The sequence below is a fragment of the Vulpes vulpes genome, chromosome 6, assembly GCF_048418805.1.
Source record: "Vulpes vulpes isolate BD-2025 chromosome 6, VulVul3, whole genome shotgun sequence".
Classification (NCBI taxonomy): domain Eukaryota; kingdom Metazoa; phylum Chordata; class Mammalia; order Carnivora; family Canidae; genus Vulpes; species Vulpes vulpes.
The window spans coordinates 95,122,137-95,133,256 of record NC_132785.1 but is presented as its reverse complement, the minus strand read 5'-3'; the positions used below and the strand labels follow the sequence as shown (position 1 = coordinate 95,133,256).

The 11,120-nt window shown below is 49.1% G+C and overlaps 1 protein-coding gene across 4 annotated transcripts; it reads right to left on the bottom strand.

The window, feature by feature from the left end:
* Window positions 1–630: 630 nt before the first annotated feature.
* Window positions 631–10,373, bottom strand: DACT1 (dishevelled binding antagonist of beta catenin 1). Of its 4 annotated transcripts, none has more exons than XM_072761664.1 (4): window positions 9,788–10,373; window positions 7,482–7,614; window positions 6,558–6,713; window positions 631–3,782 (listed from the first exon to the last, which is right to left on the bottom strand). In XM_072761664.1, exons 1-4 carry the CDS (start codon window positions 10,148–10,150, stop codon window positions 1,834–1,836), a joined length of 2,601 nt encoding a protein of 866 aa, XP_072617765.1. In that variant the 5' UTR covers window positions 10,151–10,373; the 3' UTR covers window positions 631–1,833. The 4 variants fall into 4 exon arrangements, with proteins under 4 accessions (XP_072617765.1, XP_072617763.1, XP_072617764.1 ...); XM_072761662.1 differs by having other exon boundaries at window positions 631–3,671; window positions 9,788–10,299; XM_072761663.1 differs by having other exon boundaries at window positions 9,947–10,299.
* Window positions 10,374–11,120: the final 747 nt, after the last annotated feature.

Here is an 11,120-nt window from a genome sequence, read left to right as displayed (position 1 = left end):
ATTTGAATAGAAATTAAATATTTGATGATATTAAGAATTATTGTCAGTTTTCCTTAGGTATGATCTTGATGTTGTAGTTCTATACAGAATTTCCTTATTCTTAGGAAATACATGCTTAAGTGTTGAGATGAAATATCAAGATGCCTGAAATTTACTCTAAAATAGTACAGCAGTGTGGTGGAGGGAGGATTGCCAAAATCTGTCCTTAACCTTCAAAACCAGTAATATGGTTTAACCCAATACATATGTAAAGAGAGTTAAAGCAAGTGTTAGGAATTGTTAGCAACTGTTGAATCTGGGTGTTGGCTATACAGGTGTTTACTGCACTATCATTTCAACTTTTCCATGTCGGAAATTCTTTTATACTGCGGAGTTGGGGGACGGGGAAGACTCTTTTCTGAAATATTTTCCTTAGAAGACATCTACCAAATTTACCTTAAATTTTAAAGAAGTATCTTATCTATTCTAAAGAAGTGGTTTGCTTTTCCTCATTTGTTTACTTACCATCCATTTATAGCCTTTGCCTAAAGCTTGCTTTAATTATTGCAAATATTCTAATGCTAGAATTGAAAACCCAAAATAATCGGCACAAGATTTATGTGTAACTGGTTTTATATCCAAACAACAAACTTAACAGCAGTAAAACAAATTGTTTATTACAGCATAAAATGTGTTATATTAAATTTACACAATGATATATAAAAAACACATACTGTTTATATCATACAGTAATTTAACATCCATAGAAATATCAAAACAAATACTACTCATGCACAAAACATGCATATATTGGTATAAAAAACAATTTACACAATACTGCTTACCAAAACAAATTTTTTTTTTTTTTTTAAAAAAGCCCTTCCAGACAGGGTCAGTGATCCAATCTGGACTGGATTGCACTAAAATGTTTGGGCCAATGCTTAGGTGGCACCATACTCAGTGAGCAATTCTGGGCTTGGAGTTACACTCAAGGGTTATTTCATTAGGAGTGAATTTCTCAGGACCCAAGGACCAAAATTTACCCCAAAGGCAAGTCCTTCCAAGAGGAAATGGCTGGATCTGCTGCAAATTACGGAGGAAGAGAAAGGCATCAAAATGTTGGCTAATTGGCCCAGAAAGCGTTATGTAACCAGGGCCTAGGCACCAAGTGTGGCAAAAGTTTGAGTGAATCCTTTTACAGTTTATTACCAGCATCCTACCCAGAGGTCACCAGCTCTGGATTTAGGGTCTGGTCTTCAAGTTGCGAGTCCAGTAAACCAAACAGTTCTGAGAAGAAAATAGAATGGGGATACATCTAAGAAAGGGGGACTACATAAAAAATTACAGAAAACAATGACTGTCCATCGTACCTACTTCACACAATTGTATGTGATGCCTCTCGATGGGAAAACCCTCATGGAGACACAGCCCTAGAGAACCAAGACGCAATGTATGTCTAAATTCCACCCACCTGACCTTCGGATCAAAAGGCCCCATCCCAGCAAGCCTTGAACGCCGAAACCTGTGCCTTCACAGATGCTCAGAGAATTTCCAGTAAGAGTCACCTGATACCACAAAATTCATTCACTATCACCACCATTAAAAACCCAGTATTTACTCCTAGCCAGCAAAACGTTCTTTACCTTCCACTAAAGGCACTAGTATCCCTACAGGATGAGGACGAGACAAAGCACCTCAAGTCTATCTCAACAAAAGCAAAGCATTCCGTGGAACCGTCACGCACACGCACACGCACACGCACAAATAAGACGCCACCTTTTCCGCTATGAAACTAGAAAACACCCCAGTCTCCACCACCACCACCACTTAGCCACCCCCTCCCCGGGGTGCTCCTCAAACAGTCGTCATGAGCTTCAGAGAGCCCGACCGAAAGCGGAGGATTTTCTTCTTGAGGTTATGCGAGGCCTTAATTTTGACGAAGGTCTTCGTGGGGTTGCTGTGGAGGTCCGGGGCTGCCACCGCCTGGATGGGGAGGGTCTGCACAAACTGGGACCAAATCAGGCCCCCGCTTTCCTCCGAGTCGCTGGAGCTCGTGCTGTCGCCCGCGAAGTCCCCGTCGCTCACGCTGGACTCGCTGTCCCCGAAGCAGTTGGTGGTGTAGTTGCTGCGCTCGTCCTCGCTGGTGTCGAGCACCGTGGAGTGGAAGAGGGACTCGCACTCGGCCGAGTACTCGGAGTCGCTGGCCACGTAGGCGTAGGGGCTGCTGTAGGGCAGCGGCACGGCGGCGGGGAACAGCCCCACGTGCTCGCGCCGCCGCCGCGACCTGCGCAGGGCCTCCTCCAGCGAGACCTCGGCGGCCGAGCGCCACCGCCGCGACTCGGCTCGCTTGTGCTTGGGCTTGGCCACCAGCGTCTCCCGGCCGTGGCCGTGGCCGTGCGCCCTGGCCCCCGCCGCCCGCTGGCCCGCACCCAGCCCCCGGCACGCCGCACCCGCCTCGGGCTGGCCGGCCCCGCCCTTCCGCCCCCGGGACGAGGCCTTCCGGAGCCTCCTGTTTGTATCCACGTCGTCGGGGAAGCGGCACTTCTTGCCCGCCGCGCGGCTCTTCTCCCTCGCGGGCGGCAGCGCGCCGTCGGGCGCGTGGAGACCCTGCGCCCCCCGGTGCCTCGGGGCCGAGCGCGGGGCGGCTGGGGTCCGGGTGCCGCGGTGGGGCCGGGCGGCCGCCGCCTGCAGGCCCGGGGCGGACGGCGCCCTGGCGGGGGGCCCTTCCTCCAGGCTTTGGGAGGAGGAGCCCTCGCTCTTGAAATCCAGCGCCGGCCGCTCCTCCGGCGCGAAAGCTGAAGACGGCGGCGCAGCAGGGGCCGCAGAGGGCGCTGCAGCAGGGGCCGCAGAGGGCGCTGCAGCAGAGGGCGCTGCAGCAGGGGCCGGCTGCAGGCCGCCCTTCTGGGACACCTTTCTCAGTGGCTGGACGACTCTGTTCTCCTGCGGCGGGGCGGGGCCCCTCCCGGGGCTCTCCTTGGGAGAGGCGGCTGGGACCTGAACGCCGTCCCTGGGGGACTCCCCTGTCGCAGCCGTGGGACACCGGGCGTGGTCCTGGGCAGCTGGCTTGGCATTTCTGGGCAGATGCTTGCTTGGGAGTTCAGTGGCAGCGCCTGGCGAGCAGGCCTCCGGCGGGGACAACAGCCTCTTGCTCTCCAGTGGTTCTGCCTTTGATTCTTTTGACCACTGCTTCAGTGGGGAGAATGTCCCGTTGTCCAAAGAGGGGATCCCGCCAGAGGGCAAAAGCACCTGTTTAGAATTCTTAAGGTTCCCGCTGTTGCCCTGTGAGACACCCCCAGTCACTCTGACACAGACGCTCCCGTTCCTCAGAAGGCCCTTCGTGGGATCAGCACTCACGCTGGTTCTTGGTTTGTTGGTCCTTACAGGGTGTGTTTTTTTCTGCACCAGGCTCAGAATGTAGCCATCCATTCTCTTACTGGATGAAGGGTGGGGAGCAGACCACAAACTACCTGGAGACGGTAAGGAAGTGTCTGTCTTCATGGCGTCCAGCTCAGATCCAACGCAAATGTCACTGGCATGGTTACCAAGCCTCTCCTCTTCCCTCAGAGGGCTGCCCGTCAGGCAAAGGAGAAACATTGGACTCTGCACCGCCACGGCGTGAAGTGGACTGGGATAGCGATAGACATCATTCCCGTTTTTAGACACCAGATCACACTGGTACTTGGGATTCACATCTGCAATGACACCAAGGGAATTAAATTGTGATGTAGAGGAGGAATGGCACACTGCCCCTGAGGCCTGGTCTTCACAGTGGCCTTCTTTACTTTCCAACCATCCTATGAGATCTGAAAAACATTTAAAGGTACACTCTGAAGAAATGAATTAGCCATCAGCTTGACTCAGGCCAATTTCTACGAAAACAAATTCATCGGTAGAGAGAATGGTAAAGAATCAACAACTATTCCTACAAGCTACTGTACTCTTTTACATACAGTCCATACTACTGGATGAGGGAAGAAATATTTAACAAAGAACTTTGTAACAAGAAATGATATATCTTAAAATATTGCGCCACTAAAAATACTTTCAAACTATTGAATAATATGGGGGAAATGCTTTAAAGTTTAGTGAAAATCATGATATAATACCAGACTATGATGATAATTTTATTAACTGTAGGTATGCAAAGAAATAAGTCTGAGATGAAGCACACCAAGATGCCAATAGTAGTATAGCAGTGTGGTGAGAAAACAGGTGAGATTTACTTCTTTATTTTCTATTTTCTAAATTTTCAATAAGTATGCACTGCATTTAGAACTGGAAAAAAAAAACACACTTTTTGAGTCATTCTTTCTCTGGGCTACTCTATCTGTGTTATATTCCTGGTTTCCTTTTGAAATGCTGAGATAAACTGTACTTTCTGGGAGCTTTCTCCTCATTTTCTATTTTCTTAGACCTAGTTCTTAATGACATATGTTCGAGTATAACTGTCAACTGGAAATTCAAAGAAACTGATCAAATTTCAGTGGAGACCAACCAAATATAAATAATAATCACCTTTAAAAAAATAATCACCTTATATTTTCAATAATGACACTAAAAAATAAAAAATATTTTTAAATAGGAAAGAATTCTTGATAAGGTTTTAAAAGATTGAATTGTATTAATGAATAAATTTTCCATATCTCAAAAACATAGATGCCAAAATACAATGAAATCAAGCTTTCTTGCTTAATTAAATGATTTTGATGTCTTACCTTGACGACTATTATAATTATCAAATCCCCTTAATGAACTTCAGCAAAGGAAAATCATAGTTTCTATTACTATTTAATATATCCTATATTATATTTATTCAAATATTGAAAACCTACTATGTACCAGAATCTATGTAAATTGGTTAATTTAAAGGAAAGCTCCATGACATTCGATGATGATTAGCATCCCTGGGGGAAAATACAGTCTGGACCCAGAAATGATATGATTCATTTGTAAAGAAAAGATTTTTCTACAAATGCTGTGGCTTGACCTCCCACCTCCACTCTTAATAAATAACTAATTGTAAGAAAGGGAATCTTTTCTAGCTAATATCATTGCCCAGCCCCCCTCCTCCACTACTCTATCTTTGCCCTACATTTAAAACATTGCCCTACATTTACCTATATTTTACTGTTCTGTCCCTGTTCCCTACTTAGAGTTAAGGAACAAGACAGACATCTCAGTCCCCAAGGCCCAGTACAACTGTCTCAATTATGTGAAGATGTGGCATTTGGGAGATCAGGGGTCTGTCTTCAAGGAAAACCTATACCAAAGTGCCTTTAATGGGTTTTAAAGCTTCCCTCTGAAACCAGATCTGCAGAGTGAAGAGAAACAATTACCAATGAACTTGAAGCCTAGACACTCTAGGTAACACAGATTTGTGCTTCCCCAAATGATTACTGCTGACAGCACACAGTACAAACACAAAGAAAACAGCCAGTTAGCAGCCTCAGTTATTTGGCTTTATTTCTGCATTGCTTAGATCTCAAAAATTCACCCTTCCACCCAAGTGGAGGACACAGAGAAGAGAAACCGAGAGTGCAATGACTTGTGCTGCACCTACAGCTCCTCTCCACGTTTTCTCTGCTCTTCTGAGGAACCAGAGTAAAGCAGAATGAAGAAAGGAGTCCCAAGTTTCAGCAACAACTCTGCCATTCAGCAAATGAGGAGCTTCTGATGAGCTGATTTATAAAACCAAATTCCTCCTCTGTTCAATGAGAAGGTCGAACACAAAAATTTCTAAATTCCCTTGGTGTGGTGGAAAAAACTAGGACCTGACAGTTAGTCCTGAGCTTGAATCCTGCCTCTACTTCTCACTAGCTCTGTAACCTTAGACAATTAACCTAACCTCACTAGATCTTATTTTTCTGAGACATATGATGGAGCTAACAATACTTGCACACCCTACAGAACTACTGGGAGGATTCAAAGGAGGTCAGTGTATGCAGAGCATCCAGTACAGTGACATACAGTGGAAATGCAGAAACTCTTCCAATACCAACAACAGCAAGACTCTCTCCGGAGGTCACTGCAAGGAAGGTTCCAAAATGAGGGACCGTGGCACATGGCTCAGGGGAATCTCATCCCACCCACCTGCCAGAAGAAAAGACAGCTGCCATCGTACAAGACAGTCTAGATAACCTGGGGAGGGGGAGGGGCGAGGGTGGGCACTGCTCCCTGAAGTACCAATCAGTCTGGCAGATATATTTAATTTAGTGTAAGCCTGAGCTTTAAATGATTTAAGAAAAAAAAAAAAAGATCCAGAGTGCTTTTCAAAAGAAAATGCAAACAAGTTAAACAAACAGCAAAGGCTCACAAACAGAGCACCAAAACCTGTAATATTGGGACAGGATTTCTAATGATAAGCTATCTTACCACCATCAGCTAACTGTTACCCAAAGAGGACTTGAATAGTGGTCATTGTGGTTCTAGATCAACAATGTCATGAAATGTAGCACATTGATGAAATTCTCTGACCTTTTGTTTTTCTACCAATAGAAGGGGTTCTGGAGCTAGATAATCTTTAAGAGCCTTTGACCCCCTTCCAGTTAAAAATGTCTATCAATTCTAGAAAGTCTTACCTGCAGATTTGGGGCAACCATCTGAGATAGTCAAGGTTGCCTCCAAGGGGCTGCAAAAACAGGTGCTGGAATGACAACTCGATAAACACTCACTGAAGACCGAGTTAGAGGAATTGGAAAGGGATCCTGAAGCCCCATCACTCAGCTCATAAAACCCTACAAATAAAAACACCATTTGGAATTAAGATCATGTCAAGCAATATACACATTTGTGCTTAAAAAGAAAAGGGTTAATCAACTAGGAAAGATAGGAAAGGGAAGCTTCCTTGGGTGGGAGGTGGAGGGGGGCACAATTTTGGTCCACTGGATTTAGTGTTGTGACTGTATGATTTTATTTCAAGCAACTCTTAGGAAAAGAGAAAGAGCCCATATCTATGGATACATTTCAAAGTTACTCTCACTCTCAAATTAACCTTCCTCCTCCTTGACCCCACCTTTAAAGATGTGCAAGGAAAGAGACTTAGGTCTGTCAAAACCTCAACTTCATCACAAATGTTTCAAAAAAGAATAATTTGAAGAAAAAAAAATCTAGTTAAGGAGCCAAATGGCTTAAAAGAAAAAAAAAAAAAAAAAACTTTTGAAGTGGTCTCAGGAAGCTGAAGTGTGACAAATTTTCTAGCCCAGTTCTGACTTTCTCAAGTTTCAAAGGAGGACTGCTCTTCCAGAAATTTGAATAGAAGCTTTTATTTTTACACTCAGGGGACTCCAGTCAGATCAATCTCATTATTAAAAATTTTTTCATCTGGTTTTATTTCCCTCTCATACAACTGAATGGCAGACTGCTTTTTTTTTTTTTTTTTTTTTTTTAATCCTCTTTGCACTAGAAACAAACTCCATTGCCATTTGCAGGTCTGGGAATGTTAAACACTGGGGGCTGAAGTAGAACTTGAGTGCAGAATGCTGTCCTTGTGCTCACATACTCACCTGAGCTGGGCCGACTATCTGTCTCCAGGTGCTCTTCAGATGTCTTTTCTACATCCAGTCTAAGGTCGCTTATCTGCTTGTCAAGTTCTTGCAACTGATTCAACAAACCAGCATCTCTTCTCCGCAAACAATTCTGATTAGGAAGAAACACAGAAAAGAAAAATGAACACATGTTTGGTCACAAAGAACCAGAAAGTCTGCTCTTAGGCTTCAAATTACCATTTGGAGAGTTCACTAAATCTTCCAAAACCAAAATCTTACTGGATGACCTGAAAAAAAATTTTTTTTGAATCTTCAAGAATATGTCCTATTGTTTAGTTTTACTTCCTTACATTTTGTGGTGCTATAGTTTCTTCATAAAAACAGGACTTGCTTTTTGTTTCAATGAATATATGCAAACTCACTTTTTATAGGTAAGGACAAGAAAACGAGATTTAGAAAAAAATCCTCTGCGTACAGCCAATTTTTTACAAAACCGTACTTCACAGTAGACTCTTTAATTTGAAGTCAGAGTGTAAGATATTTCCTACAATACACTATACTCTTACTTAGGTGAGATTTTCTGGCCAAATGTCCCACAGAGTTTTGTTTTCTATTAGCTGCTTTGTGGGGTTTAATCAGTCTTAGGGCCTTTGAAAGTGAGAAACTAATACTAATAGCCAGTGCCAAGTATAATGTGAGCTGGCAAAATCCAAAACCCTCAAGGGAAGGTCCATCAAGATTTGAACACAACTCGGGTTTCCAAGGGTGACAGATCTGTAGCGCTAACTCACACCGCCACCTAGTGCTTCCTATTGCTGGGAAAGCAAAAGAACTCAAAAGGCATCTGGTTCAAATCATGAATGCCAAGTCTACAAATGAAAATAGTACCACAAAACGCTGGGCTGAAATTCTCCTGACATGCTGTCTTGCTCCCCTCCAGGGGACAACAGGAATGTGCCACTCACAATCTTGAAACTCGTGAAGAGAAAAAGGTGCTATTGCACAAGACAATGCATAAAACGTCAACGACCAGGCATTACTGGCAGGAATGAACTCACATCCATGTTACATACAGACCTGGTCTACTTCCAAAGAAACAGGAAAACGCCAAAACAGGTATTGCACAAACCAGGGCACATCTTCAGAAAAACAGACGCAAAGGAGTATCTATTCCAGTCCTGTCTGTCCCTTGGTTTTAAAAGCTTGTAGACAAAAACCGTGCATGCCTGTTTGCTAGAATGCGTTTCTCCAGGAAAAAAAGGAACCAAAGTAAAACCCCTCTGATGCCGAGAGAGAGAAAGAGGAGAGAGAAAAATTATCTGAAAAAGAGAGAATACAAGAAACCCCCTTGACAATTAACCACATGGCATCACCTATGTTCACTATTGCAGGAGGGACCTTATCTAGCATGTGTCCGGTCTCAGACAGTATCACATGGTCAGAAAAAGCTTTTTTTTTTCTCTCTCTCTCTCTCTGTTTTCAAAACTACATTTTTGAGGTCACCATAACAAAGCTGCCGCCATTATTCTGAGGCGGGGTCAAAAGCTGCTCATCAATACATTAAGCGCCAAAGTTCTTGTTCTTCCCCATGAACGCAGATGGCATAGAACGACTGAGCCACGGACGGAGATACATGCTGCCCAGGGGCAGGTTCTCTCTTCTCCCACCTCCACCACCAATCGCATGAAACAGGAGAGGACGGGGCACTCTCTCCAGCCAAATCTCTATCATTTGCGTGTTTTTGCTGTGCCTCCTACAAAGGGCTTCTATTTGAAATTAGGCGGCAGCCCCGGCCAGAGCTGGCACGCCGAGGGCCCCGGGAGGGCCAGCGCCCCCTCCGCGCGCGCTTCCGCGTAATCGTAAAATTCAGCATCGGACAGTTAACCCGGCCGCCAGCCCCCTCCCCGGCTTTTGTCCCCTCTCGGCGGGAGGACGTGGAGCTAAGACACCCCCCCCCCCCAACGAGATGGTGTTTTAAAGGAGGGCTTGCAGACATTCGGGGCGAGGGCGCTGCGGTCGTCTAACCGGAGACACTGAAGGTTACGGCCCGGCGCCTCCAGAATCCCGAAGGCAGCGCCGCCAGCCGTCCTGCACCCGCGCGGGGTCGCCACCTGGCACAAAGCGGGCACCCGCCACACACGCGTGGGCGCCGGCGGCCCACGCAGGAAGGGGGAGGGTCCCGGAACCCGGAGAGCCCCCACCCCACCCCGCGCGCGCGCGCCCCGCCAAGCCGGAGGCGCTCTGGCGCCCACCCCCAGACCACCTACCCGAAGCCCGGCCCCCGTGCGGGGGCAGCCGTGCCTCTACCTCCAGGCACGACCTACCAATTGCTTCCGCAGCAGCAAGATATTCTCCTCCAGGAACTTCTCCTCCAGGCGGCTGCGCTGCGCCGCCTCCGCCGGCAGCTCCCCAGCGCGGGGCGCCGCGACGCCTGCACCCCCCGCACCCCCCGCACCCCCGGCGCCGCGCAGGGCGCCCCGCACCAGCAGCTCCTGGCGCTGGCGCAGGTACTCCAGCTCCGCCAGCCCGGCCAGCGTGGCCTCCTGCCGCTCCCGGGTGCGCTGCCGCTCCGTGTCCGCCTCGCCCTTCTCCCGCCAGCGCCCCTCGGGCTCCGCCGCGCGCTGCTCGCCCCGGCCCGGCGCCTGCGGCTCCAGCTCCCTCGCCGGCCCGGCCGCGCTCGGCTTCATGGCCCCCACCCTTGCCGCGAGCACCCGCCACCGCAGCCGGGCCGCCCGGGACGGAGCAGCGCGGGCTAGGGCCGCCGCGGCCGCGGGCTCATGCCGCCCTGAGACGGGGCACGGCGCCGGGGCGACCGCCAGAAGCGCTCGGGACCCGCTCGCGGCCGCGGGCTGCAGCCGTCCGGGCCCGGGCGGCGCCGTCCGCTGTCGCCGCGCCGCCCCCGCCGCGGCCCCGCAGCTGATAACGCCCTGCCCGGCGCTACGTCACGCGCGGCGGCCCGGCCACCCCCCCCCCCCCGGCGCCCGCCTCCCGCCTCCCGCCTCCCGCCTCCCGCCTCCGCTCCGAGGCCCGCTCCCCCGGGCGTCCCCCTCTCCTGTCGGGGGCGCCGGCCTCCTCCGAGCTCGGCGCTCCCTGCTCCTCCCTCTCTCCTCCCCCGCCCTTCCCGCGGCGGGCCTCCGCGCCCCCTTTTCGGGTTTACTGCGCCCAGTTTTTGCCTCGTTCCCTATTGGTCCCTTTGCCTCGCACAAAGCGAGGGGCGAGCGCCCGGAGCCCCAGCATCCTGTTACAGGCGGCCTCGCCCCCGGCAGGGTCGCGGGGGGACGCGGCGCGGGGCTCCCCGGAGAACTTTCTGAAACTCGACCGACTCGCGGCGCACAGCCTTAACCCTCCCCCACGGCCGCCGCTCACAGCCGCTCACGCCCATTTAGGTCCCTTCACCTTGCCTAGCGGGGTACTCCGAGCGCCTTCAGAGGCCGTTTCCGCGGCGTGGGTGTCTTTGGCTCCGCTCTGCAAAGGCAGGCACTAAACACTGTGCAGTGTTCTAAAGCTGCCTAACTCTTAGTTTCGTGGCTTGCTGATTTATTATTTATTTATTTATTTATTATTTATTGATTTCAGAAGGCAGATACAATTAGGCAGGAGGATGTCGCTGTAAAGCAAGCGGTTGCAGCAATTCGGGGTTTCATGCTTGCGCGCGCG